General features: G+C 49.7%; 7 protein-coding genes across 7 annotated transcripts; 4 read left to right on the top strand and 3 right to left on the bottom strand.

The window, feature by feature from the left end:
* C8Q69DRAFT_24548 (hypothetical protein) lies at positions 1-1647 on the bottom strand. The gene is made up of 4 exons (XM_028626541.1): positions 1396-1647; positions 1196-1338; positions 541-1135; positions 1-441 (listed from the first exon to the last, which is right to left on the bottom strand). Exons 2-4 carry the CDS (start codon positions 1295-1297, stop codon positions 215-217), a joined length of 924 nt encoding a protein of 307 aa, XP_028489062.1. The 5' UTR covers positions 1298-1338; positions 1396-1647; the 3' UTR covers positions 1-214.
* A 1580-nt stretch (positions 1648-3227) lies between these two features.
* On the top strand, positions 3228-5203 carry C8Q69DRAFT_502947 (putative homeobox transcription factor; the record flags this gene model as incomplete). The annotated part of the gene is made up of 3 exons (XM_028632441.1): positions 3228-3406; positions 3502-3613; positions 3683-5203. The coding sequence occupies 3 exons, from the start codon at positions 3228-3230 to the stop codon at positions 5201-5203; spliced, it is 1812 nt and encodes a 603-aa protein (XP_028489061.1).
* Positions 5204-6506: 1303 nt separating this feature from the next.
* C8Q69DRAFT_440515 (hypothetical protein) lies at positions 6507-8294 on the top strand (the record flags this gene model as incomplete). Its single annotated transcript, XM_028628657.1, has 4 exons — positions 6507-6641; positions 6695-6732; positions 6780-7168; positions 7231-8294. The coding sequence occupies 4 exons, from the start codon at positions 6507-6509 to the stop codon at positions 8292-8294; spliced, it is 1626 nt and encodes a 541-aa protein (XP_028489060.1).
* Positions 8295-9599: 1305 nt separating this feature from the next.
* C8Q69DRAFT_502945 (hypothetical protein) lies at positions 9600-10607 on the bottom strand (the record flags this gene model as incomplete). The annotated part of the gene is made up of 1 exon (XM_028632440.1): positions 9600-10607. One exon carries the CDS (start codon positions 10605-10607, stop codon positions 9600-9602), a length of 1008 nt encoding a protein of 335 aa, XP_028489059.1.
* A 1496-nt stretch (positions 10608-12103) lies between these two features.
* On the bottom strand, positions 12104-14492 carry C8Q69DRAFT_24559 (hypothetical protein). Its single transcript, XM_028626542.1, has 2 exons — positions 14174-14492; positions 12104-14122 (listed from the first exon to the last, which is right to left on the bottom strand). Exons 1-2 carry the CDS (start codon positions 14285-14287, stop codon positions 12344-12346), a joined length of 1893 nt encoding a protein of 630 aa, XP_028489058.1. The 5' UTR covers positions 14288-14492; the 3' UTR covers positions 12104-12343.
* A 2318-nt stretch (positions 14493-16810) lies between these two features.
* Positions 16811-20881, top strand: C8Q69DRAFT_512044 (fatty acid oxygenase PpoC; the record flags this gene model as incomplete). Its single annotated transcript, XM_028633281.1, has 13 exons — positions 16811-17065; positions 17119-17216; positions 17268-17509; positions 17562-17774; positions 17812-17959; positions 18009-18099; positions 18152-18491; positions 18539-18882; positions 18940-19472; positions 19531-19945; positions 20001-20240; positions 20298-20577; positions 20637-20881. Coding segments are annotated over 13 exons (3270 nt in total), but the record flags the coding sequence as incomplete, so codon positions are not given.
* A 258-nt stretch (positions 20882-21139) lies between these two features.
* On the top strand, positions 21140-21863 carry C8Q69DRAFT_502942 (trimeric LpxA-like protein; the record flags this gene model as incomplete). Its single annotated transcript, XM_028632439.1, has 2 exons — positions 21140-21178; positions 21285-21863. 2 exons carry the CDS (start codon positions 21140-21142, stop codon positions 21861-21863), a joined length of 618 nt encoding a protein of 205 aa, XP_028489056.1.
* Positions 21864-21902: the final 39 nt, after the last annotated feature.

The following is a 21902-nucleotide window of genomic DNA, read 5'->3' as shown; positions in this document are numbered from 1 at the left end:
CAATCGGTTATACTTCTCTTGGAATACCTCGCAACTGACACAGACTCTGATAAGTTATTATTCTTTAGCAGCATCCTATCACTTTTTTGTAGTATCCTAGAACACCACCCTAGCTAAACCATCGCACCAGAAAATGTTAATCTAATCCTGCACCCCGAAATGCATCATCAACGCATAAAAAAAACATTATTATCATTATTGCGTGCAATACAAATCAGACTCTCCGAGACCACACTGCGCAAAGCCAATCTCTGAAGTTCATGGGTCGAACATTGACCATGGTATTCAGATTCGCTTCCTCGAAGTCATACCTCCCCATCGCCGTACCGAATAACTGATAAAGACGCCACTGTTCAGGCATATTTCCTGTAGCCTTTGCGTATTCCAGACTATGCTGTAATGACTCCACGGTATGGCCGACACGGTGGAATTGGTGAACACCTTTGAATTCAATCGTTAGTTTCTAAATATGCGTCTTATCGAATAGTATATCGACGACCACCAGGACAATAAATAACAATACGACGATCGTCAACTCACCCATCATATGCTCCGCAACACCAACAAGATCATTCAGCGTCATTCGCTCACCGCACATCGTAAACTCAGTAGGCCATTCCGGCAGTTCCAGCGCCGCAACGACGAATCTGGCAACGTCCTGAGCGGACGTTAGACATATTCGAACCTCTCGACCTGTTGAATCGAAATACGGGATCCGAGCCACCATGTTTCGTATATCCATGACATAGTCACCTTCTCCAGCTGCATAGATACTCTGACCAAGTTGCAAAGCGGCCATTCCGCCAGGAGCGAAGCGCTCGTAGAAAACACCGCAGGCGAAGACGGCATATTCCATTCCGTAGGGTCTGTATTGTGCTAGTTTATTCAGGGCTGCTGTCTTGCCGCGATCCAGGATGTCTGACTGCGGTCTGAGGGCAGGTAGGCCTTCGAATTCGGCTGGGACGAATCGTTGCACATGCACGTGGGCTGCTGCGTCGATTAAGGCCAGTTGGGCTTGTCCGTGGATAGTGGAAATGACCATGTCAATCCCGGTCAGTTTGTAGCGGAGGTCCTGGTCGTTGCTGTAGTTCACTTGGATCACTTGCCATCCTTTGGTGGATAAGCCTGGGTTAGGCTGCGGTGGTATGAGTCAAGATGTTAGAAATGGGGAGTGGGTTGTTGTTGTTGTGCTTACGTTTCTTGAGAGGAAGATGAATTGGTGAGATGTTTGTGTATCAAGATAGTGCCCAAGATACTGTGCCAGGCCGCCCGTCCCGGCGATTGCTATCTTGATCATGACTAGCAAGTGGCTTTCTGTTTAAGAGAAAAGGAAAGGGACTAGTTTCCAGGTTAGGCGTTCTTCTTTCTTCTTATGGAAAAATCACCGGAATGTACACGATAAGAGAATTGCAGAGATCTGATACAAAACTCTCTTCGTCTTCGGAAAAGACGTCGGATCTGATAAAGAAGTCACAGTGATATCGAGCACTAATAGGTCATACAACTGGATTGAGTTTCAAGTCCTTTATAGCAGACATAGCTGGTATTCCAACTTGCAATGTTGATCAGACGTGACAATGCAGATGAACACGGGAAGCATGTTTTTGATCCCTAACCAATAGAGATGGGAATACAAGGATCTCGCCGTGTGCATGATATCGAACTTGCATCTCCCTGCTCATCCTGTTGCCTTGGATTCGCAGCTGATCCTATGGCAGAAGTCTACGGAGGACTTGAAGAGACAGCAGATTCGCTCAACGAAGTCGTTTCCTATATTGGTGAGTCATGGGAAGATGCAGAAGGCACTGGGAAGTTGTCAGTCCTCAAATCCACATTGGCTACTGTATAGATTGAAAATCCACAGTCAATCAAGGGACAGCAAGTGACATCGGAGGGATATATGCACCGCTTCTGAGGCAGCAGGGGAGCTAGAGGTGAATATGACGTATTCATTCAGCTCTTTGCTTTATGACGTTAGTAATGTTCCTCGTTTATTCCCTGCAGCGATCAGTTCGAGAAGCAGGGGCCTTGCTTGCCGTGATAAGGCGGATTTGCTGGGTTGTCCAGAGGGCCTCGGTGTGAGACAGAGCGCGAGATACGAAGTACAAAACCGCCGGCAATTTCCCTCCAAAAAATTGAAGACTATAATGACTTTGGCTCCATTTCCTTCCTTGTTTTGACAGGCTTTCATTGACAATACGGCGAGACTGTCACTGTCCGCGTCAAGGAATAGAGCAAGAATGTCGGAGGCGCGACCTCGTGTCGTGCAAGCCTTGAATCATCTGATGAGTCCGAGTTAGAGAAAGGGAATTCAGCTGTCATTACTGGAATGTGGAGCCTTGAACAAGATCCGCTGTTGTTGCCTGACAGCTGAGAATTGAACGATTACTCACTGTGAAGGGCCGACTCTCAGCTGTGCCGCATCCGGTTAGAGCAGCACGAGGTCACGGTCACGGGATCTCGCGTTCCCGCGCGTCTGGCCGGAACGATTCAACGAACAATCGAGAACGCGAGAACACACATGCCGCTCTAGGAATAGAATTAGCACGTCGTCTCAAGTCCGTAATTTCCTAGACGACGTCAGCGAAGGCTTTTGAAGAGATGAAAAAGATCATGCAACAGTCGTTTTCTATACAAGTTGCGAGACGCCCTTGTAGATACAACAACAGAGGACGTATGTATTTTATAGCTGGAAAGGCAAGGTCCCGCGGGATACCAAAACATTTGCGGGCTCGATGCTGCCAGTTTGGTGCGAACGCATGACAGCGAACGACCGAACTAGAAGAGCTTTTAGATGGCCTAAGGTAGTCTAATGTTTTAGACTGCTATTGGCTAAACTTATTTGAGGTGGTCCAAGAGCAAACACTTGCGAGGATAAGTCTCGCAAAAGAGAACCCCGCGGGGTCATTTTCTCGAGGAGACGGGAGCAACTTATATGCGGCGGGGATGAGTCGATAGCCATAGATCATATAAAAGAATAGAGATACAGTCCGTGTAAAACCAAGCCATGGATTGCTCGAGATTGGAGTCGTGGATGACCGCGTCTCGAAGCAGCTAGTGGCGGGTCGAGAACCGGCCCGAGTCCATGTACCTCCATTGCTGCACGGTGCGCCGTCCGCGTCCACATCGCGACGCGGTTGATGGGACATTAAGGTCTCGACTGATTTATATCCTCCTGGGTCTCTCTTCTTTGTTGTGACAGCAAGTGACCCCTTACTGCGTCGACAATGGGTGACCAGGAGCCCTCAGGAGCGGCCAGCTCGTCACCTCCGCCGCCAACAAACGCATCGGAGTCCGCAGCCCTCAATTACGCATTTCTGGTCCATTCGCAGAAGACATTGACGCAAAATCTACCTCCCCGCGTCGATAATAAGCTGCTGGCACGCCAGAAGCGCCGTCGGACCAGGTGAGTTTATCCTACAATTTGTGATCCTGTCGTCGCGCTTGTCGCGTCTCTGGCGCCGCTGTGAACGGACTTGCTAACAATACCTGCTGCATAAGTCCTGAGGACCATGCCATTTTGGAGGCGGAGTATAGACGAAACCCGAAACCAGACAAGGCAGCTCGGGCCAGTATAGTTAGTCGGGTTGCTCTGGGGGAAAAGGAAGTTCAGGTACGTTCCCCAATAACGCGTATGCAGCGCGTCTTTCCAGTGTATTAACTTTTGATTGCACGGATATAGATATGGTTCCAAAACCGCAGGCAGAACGATCGACGGAAGTCGAAACCTCTTCAACCACATGAACTTCTGGCCCCTCGATCGACGTCGCAGGATTCCTCGCAGCACAGCGGAAGTGACGACAACGTGTTGGCGGAGAAAGGTTCATCGAGTGGGGCGGAGCACTGTGACGGAGGCGAGCAAGCCACAGACTCGAACGCTGTAACAAACTCACACCTCAACGCATCATTTCAATCGTCGTTCGATTCCGGAGTAGTTTCCGCGGATAATGAAGAGGTTGAGCCTCAGATACAAAGTTCGCAGACTAGCGTCGCTTCGAAGTCTTCGAGTAGCATCAGGAATGCTCCCGGGACTGTTGACAAACCGGAAATAAAGCCTCTAAAAGAGACCATGTCTGCGGAAGAACAACTTGGACAATCCCCCAAAAGAAAACGGACATTCACAGACATCTGCAGTGGCGAATCCGAGACCCAACACGGCATTGAGAGGACAGGCATCCAGAGGTTGCCTGGGGTAAAGACGCCACCCTCATTGCGAATATCACTATCCTTCGACGGCGAGGCGATGGTCAGGAAGGAAGGAGAGATGACACCGTCGCCGTTGAAGGGACGCAGCGCAGTGAGAATCTCAATGTCTTCAGACGGTGAAGCATTGATTCGAACCGGAAACGAGCCATCCCCCTCCAAAGCGCGGACGGTATTGTTTCCCACCCCAAACAGAAGCTTTCGAGCTGGCGGCCTACGGAGAAGCAACAGTGCTGTCAGCCTGGGTGCAGCGAGACCAGATCTGCTAGATCGGGATGTCCGTAACAAGGCTTTTGGGAGGTCTCGTGACGCTCGCAACTGGGAACTGTACTGCGATACTGATGCTCGAAGTGCACTGTCCACTCCGTCAAGTTCCCAGGGTACACCCAACGCCGCTAAATCTGGTCTGATGCGGTCCAGGAGTAACCGATCATTAAGTCGGAGCTTCTCTGGCCGAGAAAATGCTCTTGCTCCCCGTTCGGATCTTCAGAACAGGGTGGCGGTTCCATTACAGTCAGGCGAGAAGAGGCGCAAATTGTCGCGCACTGTTTCATCCCTAGGAAGACTCCAGTCTGATCAGAATATCTCCATGGACAAGAGCCCTTTGCCACGGAAGGATCTCAAGTCGTACAATGGCTCGAAGTATGAAGTTTTTGAAGACATCGACCCTGGCGATTCCGACAAAGAAAACTGGGTCCCGGGAACACAGCAACCTCAGGTCCGCCGGAGAGCAGTTCCCAGGCAGAACCGGCGTCCTATACTCAAGGAAGCAGGTCGGGCGCAAGACCAGCCTGGGAAAAGTTCGAAGGTAATGGCCGATGGCAGGCACGCACGGTCATCCCGAAATCAGGGACCCAGTGCAAGTAAAGAGAATGCTCTGGCACCGGAGGTTGATGAAGAGGTTTCTGCATTCATGTCTGCCGCTGGCGGGCCTAGCCAGGAAGAAGACCTCGATTGCATTCAGGGCCTGTTATCACTAAGCCAAGGTGCATGGCGATAAGCACTGCCGCTCTTTTACCCATTTCCTTTGTAACAAACGATTCCTTTTCAAGCCGTGACCTGGACGGGCGGCATATGTACCCCATGGGGCGCACGAGCGATGCATATTAGTAACGATTGGATTGAGCTTTCCTTTGTACAAGTTAAACTCTTGATGTTGTGACGATCAGTTCCACTTGACCAGCGCATCGACACCGATAACCCGGTGATCGTAGAGAGTTCATTCAGGTAGTCCTATCACTTTAATGCCATCCCTGATGATAACGATACTCCCCGCCTCCGAGGATAAGCGTTAAGATAGCAACCCCGCCAAGCTCGCGAGGGTATTATCATGTATTTGGATACCGCTAGCACTGTAGGACCGGTGGATTCGTCTCGTAAGAAAAAGGTCGAACCATGATGATCATCCGATCATACCTAAAGAGCTTGAGAGAAGAAGAAGAAGAAGAAGAAGAGAAAGCGTAACTCCCTCCCTTGAGGTCGTTAACGGGTGGCCCGTGCTTCGAACCCGTGGTGCTTGGCCGGTGGAAACGTGGTTCTGTGATAAAAGGATTTATCCATATTGCTTCACAATATCCATTATTTCAGTTCTACGTCTTTCATTTTAATACTGTGTCTGTTCTCTCGAGATCTCGTTGCATCTTCTCGAGCAGGCCTTTTCGTTGTTCTTTGCTTTTCCCACGTCGTCCGGCCTTTCCCACGAGCGGTAGGTTATCCTGAGGTATGCTGCATACTTTTTCTCCGAGCTTCTGGTACACCGTTATCTATGTTGTGCAAACTACTGGTCTTGTGGTTATATCTTTGATGTGCTCTTTCCGTGCCATACGTATTCACAGTATTCATACTGGCTGCCCTGAATTACTGCTAGAGGGAACATCATGCGCCTTCTGCATCTGATTGCTGAGCCAGTAGGGCCTGCTAGTTCATCCTGTTGAGGAGGAACAGATGCCCTCCCCAGAGCGCCTGTATGATGATGCCCTCTCGGGACTCCAGTCTAGAAGCCATTTTTGAACCACTTAGTTGCAACTGTTTCTCAATTTCATTTCATCCAACCTAAGAGCTTTCTTCGTCCCGTTATCTCTTATCTATGGTTGCATTTTCTTTCAGAGTCTCACGTCGGTGACCTTAGAGAGAGCTCGAGAGAGATTATTATTCTTATATTGTGTAAACTTATGGAGTGCAAGACTAACCGCTTGACGCAGCCCACAAGGTGGCATCAGTCTCCTTTTCCTAAGAGCATTCTCCTCGACCCCTATCCGTCTCCGGCCGCTACTAAGGTGCCAGTTTCCACTTTTTGGTACAGCATGCCACTTATGGGAAAGACTCCCCATGTCGGCATCATTGGAGCTGGCATAGCTGGTCTGAGATGCGCAGACATCCTGATCCAAAATGGTGTCCGGGTGACGATCATTGAGGCAAGGGATAGAATTGGCGGCAGAGTACGTCTACCAGTGATCTCCAGTCCGGAGAGATATCTAACGACAAGCAACAGGTTTGTCAAAGTGAAATCGGAGGACACCTTGTTGACCTGTAGGTCCGTTGATCTGTGCAGATGAACATGACTGACAATGCAACAGCGGTCCTAATTGGATCCATGGTACTTTGGATAATCCAATTTCCAAGATAGGCGTGTTATCGAATACGACGACGCATGACTGGGACGGAAGACAGTCGATCTTTGACACTGCTGGAAACCTCTATGATGAAAAGACGGCTACTAAGATCTCTGACTTTGTGTGGACTACCCTCGATGAGGCGTTCGAGCATAGCAATAGGTTCAAGGACGAGATCCCCGCTGATAAGAGTCTGCTAGATTTCTTTAAAGAACGGGTTGCGCAAACCAACTTCACGCAAGCAGAAAAGGACGCATGCATCGAGTCCTCTAAAATGTGGGGTTCCTATGTAGGGGATCCGATAGACAGACAGAGTCTGAAATTCTTCTGCCTCGAAGAATGCATCGATGAGAGTGAGTATTGCTGTATCGTTGAATGCTGATAAAAGATGAAACAGCTAAAAAGCTATGTACAGATAATCTCTTTGTCGCATCTACCTACAGGAATATCCTAAACCATATCTCTCGGGCAGTTCTTGGACGGGCGGATATCCGTCTGAATGAGCCCGTCATCGGGATCGAGGCAAATCCACGGAAACCCGGCGTGGATCATCAAGTCACAGTGACGACCAAGACTGGAGATTCATATAGTTTCGACGAAGTCGTCGTTACGTGCCCCTTGGGCTGGTTAAAACGAAACAAAGAAGCTTTCAGTCCTGCTCTTCCATCGCGTCTGCTGAGCGCTATCGACAGTATATCGTATGGACGGCTTGAGAAGGTATACGTAACTTTTCCGCGGGCTTTCTGGCATACCCAGCCCAGAGCCTCACTTCCAGATATGGATTCTGGGAAAGCGAATGGGATGCATGAAGTCTTCAACGGCAAGGGTCCCAGCAGCAATCCTCCAGCATTTGCACAATTTCTCAACCCAACTTATGTCGAACACCCGGAGGATATAAGCTGGAACCAGGAATCCATCTCGCTAGCTGATTTGCCCGATGGCTGCAATCATCCAACTCTACTCTTCTATACATATGGGCCCTGTGCAACCCATATAGTGTCGCAGATCACAGGCTTGGACCCTTCCTCGGAAAAGCTATACCACATCCTCAATGAATTCCTTCTTCCTTATTACTCCCGCCTGCCAAATTATTCTGCGTCATCTCCGGATTGCAAGCCGTCCGCCTTCTTAGCTACGCAGTGGCAAAATGACCCTTACGCAGGCAACGGCTCATATTCGAATTTCCAGGTCGGCCTCGAACAGGGTGACAAGGATATCGAGACTTTCAGAGCCGGAGTTGGCGCCGAGCGTGGAGTGTGGTTTGCCGGTGAGCATACTGCGCCCTTTGTTGACCTGGGAACAACCGCAGGTGCATACTGGAGTGGTGAGCGTGCCGCTGGACAGATATGCGATGTATATGGTCTGCCAAAGGCTGGTCTCGACCTAAAAAGAGACGACTCGCTGCCTTCTGCCGTTGCACTTGGTGTCGTCAAAGGGTTCCACACCGGACCTCTTACTACGCTCGTTACCAAAGAATAGAGAGGAGGATAAGATATAGAGAAGATAGAAAAGGTTAAGACTGGATAAGATAAGATAGGGGGGTAGGGCGTTTTTGGGAACGGATGACCATACAGCAGCGAGACAAGATGCCGTGAGATAAAACCTATACGGTCATCTAGACCTCCCCAGATCCCGGAGTATAGCTTTTGAACAGCAAGACGACAAATGATTATTATATACTGGTTGGATATAATAATCGAAGATTAATCTGATTTAGCTATTATTTAAAGAACCAATATCATTCTTTTTTTGCATATAGATCGTGTCTTTTGTCCGGACGCCGACTCTATTGATAGTTTGAGACTAGCCCATAGCCAGGAATAAGCGCATGATCAAGATATAATTCCTTATATTGGACAACAATCCCTATTCTGTGGCAGGCAAGCGTGCGCTTCTAGATTCTAAACCCGGTTGTGTAACAGCCGAGAAAGCCGTACTCCATAGAACAAAGTGCCGCGGAAACAAACAGGTTCCCAATTGAATGGATAATATATTTCATCAAGTCCCTGCCAATATCTCTAACCCGAGAAACTTCAACAAGAAGCTTTGTAGTTATGACGATGACGATGATATGTATCTACAACCGGCCCTAGTTCTGGAGTCGCTTTCGTGACGAGAGCGATAGATCATACATGCGAAAACGACGTAAAAAGGGGCGCAATAAAAAGAGAGCAATGAAGCGAAAAAGTGTGTAAAAAAAGAAAAGTTGATAAGAAAGAGACAATCCTCTCAAACGCCATTGGCAGACTGAGTCTGACTTAGTAGAAGACGGTGGATCTCATGTCCGGCATGATTGCGATTCTCCGCTTGGGAATAGATATGAACTGCTTGCAGAATGATGACAGTCGTTGAGGAACTGTGAACAACGCGCATGAGGACAATGTGAGAGTCCATAGACGAGAGAATGCTCCCATTCCTTGGAAAGAAAAAAAAGTTCTGATGACAACGCCGGTAGGGAAAGGCTTCAAACGTCCGAGATGGGCATAGAGACGGCCATAATGGTTAGATGGTAAAAAAAAAAGGAGACGCCTGCTTGGAATCCAAACTTGAAACGACTGAACGACGCCGTATAGACCAGGACATCAAGGGTATCAGTAATAAGTCGAATCTAACGCCGAAAGTGAGTGTAAAAGTATGGAGAGACGTTGAAATCCAAATGGGCAATATGATACAATGGTGCAGGATCTTGCGTAGCCATAGAGGGTATCCCAGGTTCTCTCCCGGAGATGTTATCTTCTCAGATTTCGAGATCGAAAACTGCGTCCGGTCCGATTGGTAACGCACTTAATCTTCCCAGATAGTCTCCAGATCGAGATCTTGTCGTCTTTCTGCTCCACAGACACTCCAACGCTTCCGTTTATCGGTCCTCACGCCGTAGCCTCCTAACCCGGTGCGCATGTTACCTACGCCGTTAGAAGACCCCGAGGTATCGGGCCACCCGCGCAGCCTGGTTGTGTCGGCAGTTGTATCAGCTCTGTCATTGGCAGCTTTCAGACTGTCAATGCGGTCAGCTTCCGTGGCAGCTGCTTCCGCGTCGGGTATGTCAGGGATCGTTTCCAGAGAAGAAATGCTCGGGCTACGGGAGCGTATGCTCGTGGGAGTTGACGGGACGGATGATCCTGACGAGGTCGAATAACTCGGAAAGGCCTCGTTGTATTTGGCTCCTAATGTGACTGGAGAGGACTGTGTCGGCACCGGGCTGCTCGTGTATGGACCACTGGTGTTGATCGCAGGTGGAAATAGAGGAGAGGATGGCCGTCGACGGGCAGCTCGCGGGAAGGTATGATGCATGGTCGTGAGGAAGGTAGGAGAATTGGCTTGAGTATCCAAGTCAGAACCGCTGGATCTGGAGCGACTATCGAGCTCTGCGTGTTCTGATATGGTCTCCGACACATTCAAAGATGCCATGCTGGGATATCCACTCTCCTCGAAGTTCATCCGCAGTGGGCTGTGTCTCCGTTTGGAGAGATCTAGAGGACTAGGTGGCTTCGCAGGACTGGTGATAAAGATGTACCGGCCGCGCGAGTCGGGCCCTGGGGTCGAGTGTGCACGAGTCATAGGAGCGCCCGGAGGGCCAGCCAGGGATCGAGAACGGAAGTGAGTCCGCGAAAATGGAGATCGGTCCCGAAGAGGTTGTTGAATGGGTAGGGATAGCGACGAGTTTATCGTGACGTCCTCGAGCTTCTGGGGGTGTTGTTTGACTTCGGTCGCAACATCGTTACTGTGGCCAGCAGGCTCCGTTGGACTGGGAGGAAGCGGTATTTGCTCCGGAAGCAGACATGATGCGTCCATGGCGGTCTCCCTTAATATTCGAACGTAGGACAAGACGACCAGAACCTGCAGCTCTCACAGTCGCATGCTTGGGAACCGGCGAGACTCGCTGAGCGACCAGGGGCCGCTCCAAGCGCCGCCTGTATCGACGGACACGAGCAGAGCAGTGACGAAGGATGCACGACAGCTGGCAAGCTTCAACCGGAAGAGCTTGGGAATGGGAATCTCGGCTGTTGTCGACCTGGATGAGCTTGCTGGCCGGATGGAGTCGGGTGTGCAAATGATGAGGTCAAAGATCTGGGGAGGACCAAGCGGAAAGGACGCCGGAAAGGAGAGGCTAACTCTATGTCAAAGGGCGTTGAGCCCGAAAGCTGCCGGAAGGAACAAGCAGCGATCGAGGGGGGTTGAGTGGCAGAAGGAGAAGAAGAAGAAGAAGAAAAGAAGAACGAGTCCAGTGTTAATGTGAACTTGACGCCGTCCTGGTGGAAGACCCGAGAAGCGAAACGCGGAGAACTCCAGACCTCCTGATCTCCCGTTGTTGTTCGCTCTCCTCTCTAGTCTCACTTGGCTCACTTCAATCTCCCCGTTTCCCCTCCACTGGGCACGCCACGCCAAAAAGATCGCTTCTGGAACGTCCACTGGCTCTTGAAAGTGTCTGTTTCCGTCTGCAACGCCTGGCTTCTCAACGTGTCAGCGCGAACATCCTGATGAAGCACGTTCTGGGCGGTCTGGTATGCGGCTTGACCGCCGTAGCTGAATCAACAATGCAACGGTCTGGACTCTCAGCCTCTCGACTGCTCTCTCTCTTGTAGTGCTGTTGCACTGGAAACTGTCCACGTCGTGGTTACCAGTGTCTCTGTTCGGATTTTGGTATACATACAGTCAGCCAGATGGGCAGAAACTAAGCATCTCCCTCTGGCATTGGACGGGTGCTCGCATTAGCCTCTCGTCGCCAGGAGAAACCATCGTTCTAGCGTTTATCTGGACGTCTGGACTTCGACAAGCTATCCATGAGAGCGGTCTGTCTTACATCCAATGGCATCTTGGGCATGCCTCGTGGTAAGGGGCGATTCCCGCCGATGGCGCTGGATTTTGCCTCTCCGCTGAGCGACAGAACGAACTGTGGCAATCGAGACTCTGAACTGTCCGCTATGACCATAGTGGACTACTATTGGAGAATTTTCGATAATAGTTCGGTGAAACATGCCTCACCGCATCAAATAATACTCCGTACGAATGCACCGAGTGTTGTTCCCTTTTCCTCCTTCTCTTTTTGAAAGAGAGATGGCGAGGTTGAGACTGCACACTACTGATCTTATCAGCCTCTTGAAAGCTTCACGGCCAGCCTTCCCTGAGACCAGGCAATCACTGACAGCAGAGACATCTCTTCCTCTTTTCCTTACACATACGCATGTAGACTCGCGTAAGATCTTTGCTCGATACGTGAAATATTCCCTCTAAACTAACTGAAGTGCGATCTCGTTGACATCATGCTTCATGTGATAATATCGACCATCGGTAGGTCCTAAGATTATTTAGTTACAAGAGCCACTAAGCATATCCAAATTGCTCACAGATTCATCATGCCAAATAGGTTCGTCCTCGTTATGAAAAAAAGTGCCTGATTGTCAAATCGCGAAGGAACATGGATATAACAAATTCATCACTCCAGTAACCACAAGAAAGAAAAGATATCATTGCGCCCCCTATCTGCTAGAGCCGGACTTCCATGGGCTAGACAATCACGAAGGTCTCAATCAATGACCAATCTCGAGACATCTACTCAAGTGGTCATCCCTGCACCTTTTAGAATGACTCTTCCGGATGTAGGTCTCCCTGACCGGGTCTCCCTCATTCTGGAATATAACCCATTCACCTATACCATACTCTTCTGGGGCCTTTCTGACACCCCGACCACCTCCACCCACGATGAGATTGCCAGGGCGGTAAGTAGGATCTGCTTGCAGGCGACGGATAACAGATACATGGATCTGTGCATCTGATGGGATATCACGCACTTCTCCACACGGAAGAGGCCATCGAATTGGTTTCCACGACCCATCCGGTTGAAGATCCATACGTCGAAATGGAAGATATTCCATTATGCGCCACGAGAGAACAGAGGAGAAGGGCAAGCCGGCTCCGAACTGGAGACAGTCGTGAAGCAGACCCTTGGTGCTGGAAAGGCGCAGTGCCTCGTGGAAGTTATAACTTAAGATGGACTGATCCATTTTGCGACTGCCACCATACCGCGCCTGATAACTCTCAGTCCTCTTCTCGCTATTTTCTGCCGTCAGGTCAGGGCTGACGCTTCGGCTGCTGATAGGGGAGAAGTCCCCCGAGTACTCCTCGCAACACTCGAACTGTTTGAGTTTCTTAGGATCAAAGGAGAGTCCCGTTCTTTGCGCCTCTTGCACCATCCAAACGAGAGGAGCGTGGCTAAGTGGCCAGACCTCGCCTTCTGCCAGCTTCCAACCACCTCCAATATCGGCATGGCCACCAGGGAACCATACTTCCACGATATCTTGAGCAGTCTCATCTTCGTTAGCATCAAAGGAGAAACCGGGAACCTGGAGTGAGGTCCCAGAGACGCCGCTGCGAATGGAAGCCAGGTCCTCCGTCGAGGCTGCCTGGATTGGGACTTCAAGGCCAGCGTTCCTATTCGGAGATGGAGGTCGGTATCTCTGTTCGTTGTGCAGACTGCCAGGTCGGGAGCTATGCGGAGTGCGATATACTGAATCGCTGTCATCGTGACCCCGCTGCTTTCCCTGTGTCCTGGCTGCGGTCTCTTGATTGTCATTGTCATTGAGCACGATCGTGGGAACAACCTCTGGCTTTTCCTGGTGCTTTGTACCATCCGTGTGGAGTTTGTTCCTCCAGTAATGCCTATGGTGATTAGATTCCTTCCAAGGTCTAGCTTCTGAGATCAGATCCTGGCGGAATTTCGCACGGCGCTCGTCGATTCCAACGGCGTGACGAATGACTCTTGCGGAACTTCGAGCCGTGTATGGAAACTTGCTGCGTTGCATCCAAGCAGACTCAAATCGTGGAACACTGTTTACCGTGTCGAATAAACCCATGAATCTGATGCGACTGACAGGCCGACTGAACGTCTCGCGGAAGGCTTTCATGTAATTGAACAACTTCTTTTTCTCTTTACGATCCTCTTCGGTGTCTCCAGCCCTCTGTTGCCATTTGGCAAATGTCTTCCATGCAAACCGGATCAATTCCTCGTTCCCAGACTCCAGGAGACCAATATAGTCAAGCATTTCCGCAAGAAAGCGGGCAATATAGGCACCTCGACTGAAGCCAAAAAAATAGATGTCATCCCCGGGCGTATAATACCGCATCAGAAATTTATATCCACCCATGACATGATCATCGAATGACGACCCAATTGCTGAATCCTTCGCCTTCATATACGCTGATTTGATGCGATGGAAGGTTCCATGGTTGGAAAGGGACGTGGTTGTTACATATGTACCGATTCCAGGCTGATAATAATGGTACTGATTACCCCGATTGCGGTCCAACATCTGGGCAGCGAATTAACCATTGGCCTAACCTGCTAGTAGACGGAAACTTACGCGGAAGATTTTAAGCACATTACTGTCAGACTCATCGCCCGAGAACTTATTTCCTGTGCCATCAAAACACAAGACGAAAGTTTTCGGGGGAAGGGCAGGACCAACGGTCGCCATATTGGTAACAGGGAGACAAGGAAAGAACCTGATCCCTCTAGAATCTACTTGGGCCTGGCACAGGAAAATGCAAGCCAAGGAGTCGGAGAACGGTGCCTGCTAAGAGCCAGATATAGCGCAAAGAGCCGTTATATAGGGAAATACGAGTCTTACTCTCTACAGCTTTGCACGAAACGGAGTACCGGCGAATCAGAGGACAATCTACAGAACTGTGCACACTCATTCCGAAGGGTGTGCGAATAGAAAACACCCATATTGCCGGGTCCTTGATCAGCACAGCCAATGTTCCTCAATAATGACCTCGTGAAGTCAGACCGGGGGCCTTGAGTGCAGATGTGGACCGGCATGGCTGGAGGAGAAACCCATTTCTGCGCGCAAGGTGGAAAATGGGCAGCCTTGTTCGCTAGATCTCACTCAGCGCTGTTGGCAAATAGGAGAGCGATAATACAGGAATTCATGCCACGAGATCCAGCCAGTACCTTTTGAAACTTTGGAAATCCCGTCGCGAACTGAGTAAGCGAACACTCTCGCATCAGTATGAAATCCAATCCACGTTCCACCGATATTAAGATGCATGACAAATCTTTACGGTGGATTTTGCCGAAGCCTTTACTGTAGGTCCTCGTTAGCACGCTGGCCAGCGACCCGAGCCAAATGGCAACATGCGTCGGGGTCTAAGGATCGTCACTCTGATTTCTGTTCGGGGATGCTTTCTTCAAGGAAGCTATGCCACCAGGGCTTTTGCATGCATGAACAATTGAACCTCGACCCAAATATGAGGTTAGGTCAGAGCCCAGACGCAAGGGCCGCTTGGAGCTCGGACCGAAGGGAGTGGACTCCAGTGAGTGCGAGTGGATTACTGAGCATGATTTGAATTGCTAGCCACTGACGATGAGAAGGAGGTTCATATGTGTTGTGGGAGTGGAGCCATTATTCCTCCGTACTCGGATCTGGATATCAGCAAAATACAGTACAACATGGTGGATGGGGTAAACAAACCCAACTCCACCTGCGGGGACAACGAACGATCCCGGCTGGCGGGTAACGAACTACGGAGCTAAATGATCTTATGGTAAAAGCGATATCAGTCCGGCCGGGACTCGGGCGCACCCGATCGCCCCAGACTTGAGCAGGCGTTGTCATTGGAAGCCCAACTAAGGCTTGAGAGAAGATCTTGCGGTCTGCTCCACCGTTCCGCGAACTGCTATGAATAATAACGGTGACCACAAACGAGGTCAGGACAAAACACCCGCTTCTCGATTCGTTGAACAAGCTCGGCTCGTGGTCCCCTGGGACGATCTGATCTTCATAGCATCTCGATGGCGAGCTGAAAACCAGACCACACGCTGATCTGATCACCCCGATTATTACTGGAGTCAGAACACCGTGCCACCTGAATGTCGCGCTAATATGAGATAGCAGACCATCTCGGCGCTTTTTATTCGCTAGTCACAACTATAGTTCTATCTATGACCTGCTTCAGAGCTTTCTGAATTATCTTCAAGCCTCAAGGTCTCTTTGAGTTTAGTGGTGGAGAATTTGGATCGTCGTTCATTTCTCAGACAGCCTCCTACGCATTATCCACACTAGTTCAAAGATAACAGCGAAGTTGTGCAAGGTTAGCATCGGGATTTTAGTGATCATGGTCGGCTACTCAATGCACATAGCTAGAGGATTCTCTCAGCTGGTCATTTGTTCAGCAGTTATGGTGCACGGGAAAGCTATGTAGACTGGAATGCCCCGCGGTCAATGTTACCAACTGCATGCCATTGACTGTTCTCGTTGACTAACAATTATGTTCTGTTGACCCGGATCTCACCTGGCGGTTAATTCTTCGGCACTACATGGCCTTTCCTGCAGGGATTCTAGAATGAGAAGGGAAACATACTGGTCATAAATAATAAGCTACCTTCGTGGGCTAGGTCTTCCGCGTGGCTTGCAGAGCCGGACAATGAATTGCTGGGTGTACCCCTCGCGTTTACGATCTACTGGAACTATTGGTTGCCATAGTTCCCACATACAGCTCCAGCTGGACATGGAATCAGTGGATGACCATCACGAGGGAGCTTGGGTCGCACCCTGATCATCAAAATTTGTTCTATTGGAGCAGCTATATCTGTGATCTCATTTGTTCACGATGGGCTTGAGCAGGTATCCACTGTGGCCAGGATTGGCGGAGCTCTCAGTACTGACACGGAGCACATCATTGTATGGAGTTGCGACAAATAGACGGTCCGGTATTGGTGGCTTGAGTCTGCTATTGAAATGGTCCACTCCCAGGCTATTAGCTTTCTTTCCGGGGTTCTTTTAAATACTCAAAGTGGGAGATTATGGAAGAAGAGCCTTATCCCAATTTCCTAATTCTTGTGTGCCGTCACAGAAACCCTAACTGCAGGCACAATGATGCGCAGGTTTTCATCCACTTTCAGGAAGTCCAAAGGGGACAATTCATCCAAAGAAAATGGCGTTCAAGCCAACGGGAAGCAAAACCACAAGCGTTCTCCTCGAAACTCACGGGAGGAAGAACATGGCGTCAAGCGAAGCGAAGTAGCAGCTACATTCGAGAAGTATGCGCAGCTTATACATGCGTCGCGCCGACCACTTCCAACTCAATCTGGAGATGGAACGTACCTTGAGACCGATGGTTCCAGTGGTCTTTTTCAAGATCTGAAGTCTCTTGGCTTCAAGGATGTTAATACCTTGAAAGATGTGATGAAGAACAAGGCCAAGGGCGAATATGTGGATGACAAGACTATGCTTATGGAGAGAATCATTCAAGTACGAAGCTTGCGTCATCTTCATTACTTTCTGTATAACTGAAACTATGGCAGCTCGTGAGCGGTCTTCCATCTCACTCCAAAAATCGCACCGAGCTCACCAATGCTTTCTTGGATGAACTCTGGACGGCTCTTCCGCACCCACCACTCTCGTGAGTTATATACATGTTTCCGATGGGAGCGGAATACTGAGGCTTCTACAGGTACATGGGAGACGAATATGCCTACAGATCTGCTGATGGATCTAACAACAACCCCACCCTACCATGGCTAGGAGCTGCCAATACTCCATATGCTCGATCGATTCCTCCATCGACGATCCAGCCCGGAGCATTGCCCGACCCCGGGCTGATTTTCGATAGTCTATTTGCTCGAGAAAAGTTCACGCCTCATCCAAACAAGGTCTCCAGTCTCTTCTTTGACTGGGCATCGCTGGTCATCCATGGTACGTATGCACTGCTCAATATTCTGTTATACCTAGCTCTAACACCACGTAGATATTTTCCAAACAGACCACAGAAATCCTCATCTCTCAAAGACTTCAGGTTACCTAGATCTATCTACTCTCTATGGTGACGTCAAGGAAGAGCAAGATATGATACGAACATTCAAGGATGGAAAACTGAAGCCGGACAGCTTCTCCGAACCTCGTCTTCAGGCATTCCCTGCAGCTTGCTGTGTGCTCCTGGTTATGCTGAACAGGCAAGGAAGTCCAATTATCCCATAAATCGACAGGGTCACTGACAGCACGCAGATTCCATAACTATGTTGTCGAGCAACTGGCCATGATAAATGAAAATGGTCGATTCACTAAGCCCCGGGACGGCCTTGCGCCGGAGGCAGCCAAGAAGGCGTGGGCTAAATATGATGAAGACTTGTTCCAGACTGGAAGACTGTAAGCACCGGAGCTAACATAACCGAAGCTTCTTCTAATACGTTTACAGCGTCACTTGCGGACTCTACATCAACATCATCCTGTATGACTATCTGCGCACAATTATCAATCTGAACAGAAGCAATTCCACCTGGTGTTTGGTAAGTGGTGCAATTCCTGTGCATAATTGGCTTCATATATTAACGGCAGTAGGATCCACGTGCAAGAATGGACAAGCAAGGAGGAAAGGAGACTACTCCGGAAGGATTAGGTAACCAGTGCTCTGTTGAGTTCAACCTTGCTTACCGTTGGCATTCTGCAACCAGCGCGAAAGATGAAGAGTGGACCGAAAATGTCTACAAGGAGCTATTTGGAAAGCCAGCGAGCGAGGTTTCCATGCAGGAACTCTTGATTGGTCTTGGCAAGTACGAGAGCTCTTTGGACAAGGACCCCTCGAAGCGCACCTTCGCCCATCTTCAACGTCAGGAAGATGGAACATTCAAGGACGAGGAACTGGTGAAGATCCTAACGGATGCAATCGAGGATGTTGCTGGTGAGTACTGATCGCGGCATATGCGGTATTTTACTTACAAATCATAGGTTCTTTTGGTGCCCGTAACGTCCCTAAGGCGCTTCGAGCCATCGAGATTCTGGGTATCCAGCAAGCCCGTAAATGGCAGGTTGGGTCGCTGAATGAGTTCCGCAAGTTCTTTAATCTCAAGCCATACGAGACCTTCGAGGAGATCAACTCCGATCCTGAAGTCGCTGATCAACTTCGTCATCTATATGAGCACCCTGACTACGTTGAGCTCTATCCCGGTATTGTGTCCGAGGAAGCCAAGTATCCCATGGTGCCAGGTGTCGGTATTGCTCCTACCTACACTATCTCTCGTGCCATTCTGTCCGATGCAGTGGCCCTTGTTCGTGGAGATAGATTCTATACTGTATGTTTCTAGGAGATCAGTTGCTTCTATAAGCTTCGAACTGACCAATCCCTTTAGATCGACCATCACCCCAAGAACCTGACAAACTGGGGTTGGAACGAGGTTGCCTACGACCTCAATATCAACCAGGGTTGCGTTTTCTATAAGCTGATGTTGCGCGTGTTCCCGCACTACTTCAAGCCTGATTCTATCTATGCTCATTATCCCATGACCATCCCCAGTGAGAACAAGGTCATCATGAAGAATCTCGGCCGAGAATCTGACTATTCTTGGGATCGTCCTGCTTTGATTCCTCCGAGAGTGAATTTGACATCTTACCCAGCAGCCAAGATCATCCTGGAGAATGCAAAGGACTTCCGCGTCACTTGGGGCGAGGCAACCGGATTCCTCTTCGGTAAAGGTGGTCTGGACTTTATGCTGTCTGGGGATACATCCTTCCATGCAAAGCAGCGTGAAACTATGAGCAAGTCCCTCTACCGAGACCAGTGGCACAAGCACGTCAAGGAGTTCTACGAGCAAACTACCTTGAGCCTTCTCCAGGAGAAGTCGTGCAAGATTGCCGGAATTAATCAGGTTGATATCACGCGAGAGTAAGTTCTACCCCGGATCCAATATCTTACGTTGTTTAGCAGATGCTAACAGGAGCAGTGTTGGCAACCTTGCCCATGTGCATTTCGCTTCCAACATCTTTTCTCTGCCATTGAAGACAAAGGAGAATCCTCGTGGTATCTTCACCGAGCACGAGATGTACATGATCATGGCTGTCATCTTCACATGCATCTTTTTCGATCTGGACCCTGCCAAGTCCTTCCCCCTGCGACATGCCGCTCGTGCTGTTGCGCAACAGCTGGGCAAGATTGTGGAGGCGAATGTCAAGTCAGTCAGCGCGACAGGCTTCCTATCTAGTTTTATTGACGGCCTTCGCCGCAACCACAACGCTCTCGAGGACTATGGTATCCACATGATCCGCAGACTTCTCGAGAGCGGACTGGGTGTTTCCGAGATCACTTGGTCTCAGATCCTGCCTACTGCAGTTGCAATGGTTCCGAATCAGTCCCAGGTGGTAAGTATTTAAAACCCCAGTATATGTAGAAATATCGGCTGATCAAGGTCTATAGTTCACTCAAATTCTGGACTACTATCTCTCTGATGAGGGAAAGATTCATCTTCCTGATATTAACAGACTCGCAAAGGAGAATACACCAGAATCTGATGAGAAGCTGCTCCATTATTGCATGGAGGGTATCCGTCTCAACGGCACATTCGGCTCTTACCGCGAATCCACTACTCACCTCACTGTTGACGATGACGGTCGTCAAGTGAACATCAAGCCTGGAGACAAAGTCTTCGTCAGCTTCGTATGTCTATGATACTACTATCTTTTGTCCCGGGTTTCATTTTCTAATTCGAAACAGGTTGGCGCCGCTCGCGACCCTAAGGTGTTCCCGAACCCGCATGAGGTCCGCCTCGATCGTCCCTTGGATTCCTACATTCACTATGGTGTCGGACCTCACACGTGCCTAGGCAAGGAGGCAAGCCAAGTCGCCTTGACTGCTATGCTCCGCGTCGTGGGCGGACTGGACAACCTCCGACGTGCCCCAGGCGCTCAAGGACAACTCAAGAAGATCCCGCGTCCGGGCGGTTTCTACATCTACATGCGTGAAGATCATGGAGGCTACTTCGTCTTCCCGCTAAGTAAGTTCTCCTATTTTTCAGGGTTACTTTAGAGTGGTGTATGCTGACTATAATAATAGCTATGAAAGTACACTGGGATGGTGACATGCCTCCGCTGAAGAGACGGTCCACCTCATTGGGACGTAACTAGTTGAGGTATGATAATGACAAGCAAAGAGGATAGTCGATGGGAATGATAATTTATTATTTGGTGATACCTGATTGTGATTTCTGTTTCTGTTTCTAGCTAGCTATGCCTCATAATAGTTATGTACGCTGCAATTAGTTATTTATAGCTGCTGCAACGCTTGACCTTCAACCATCTTGGAAAAAAAAAATGTACTAAATGGTTTCAAAGATCTTGCACCTCCTAAGTAGGTACTTATGTATGGGAGACAAGATCCCCTTAAGTCCTGCTCACCGCCTTCCTCCCCGCAAGGACCAAGCAGCGGCAGTAATGATAGTTTATCTACCCCGGAGCTTCCAGAAAGTTGAATCATGTCTTACTTATCATCCGCTTGGAATAAACACAAAACACGCGTACCGCAGATTACGTTCCAGAAGCCCATCCTCATCCTTCACAATGCCTCCCAAAGCAGTCAAGGGAGAGTATATCGAAACAGTAAGCCAAACCCAAACCCAAACCCAAACCACCTGGCTCCCCTACCTACTCAGAGAAAAAAGACAAAAGCCCAAAACTAATCACTTCCGTTCCCCCAAACTACCAGGATACAGGAAATAAAATCTCCCGCCGCTCCCTCATCCACGGCACACAACATATCATCCTCGGTGGAAAAACAGTGATTCAATCTGACGCCGTGATCCGTGGCGACTTGTACAGAGTCGCACCACCTCCTCAATCATCTTCCGGCAACGACGACTCCGCAGCAGCACCGCAATCATCATCCTCCGCGCCCTCGGTAGCTATCACTGTCGGGCGATACAGTTATATTTCGAAACAAGCGATCCTGCGTCCGCCATCGCGGCTGAATCGTGGCGTGCATTCTTTCTATCCGCTTAAGATCGGCGATCATGTCTTTGTCGGGGAGCGAGCTGTCGTGGAGGCCGCGTCGGTGGGGAATCATGTGCATATTGGTCGGGAAGCGGTCGTGGGAAGTATGGCGATTCTGAAAGATTTCGCGTACGTACTTGATGGCGCGGTCGTGCCTCCGGGGATGGTGGTTCCGAGCTGGTGTGTGGTGGGCGGTGCTCCGGCGAGGATTGTGGGTGAGGTTGGAGAAGGGTATGGTGTTGAGGGGGCGGAAGGAGGGTTGGCGAGAGAGAGGTATAGGCTTGTGGGGAGGTAGGAGGAATTATACTCCAGGATATAGTTCGATACCTTGCTC

The sequence above is a fragment of the Paecilomyces variotii genome (assembly GCF_004022145.1).
Source record: "Paecilomyces variotii strain CBS 101075 chromosome Unknown C8Q69scaffold_1, whole genome shotgun sequence".
NCBI lineage: Eukaryota > Fungi > Ascomycota > Eurotiomycetes > Eurotiales > Thermoascaceae > Paecilomyces > Paecilomyces variotii.
This window is presented reverse-complemented; position numbering and strand designations above follow the sequence as displayed.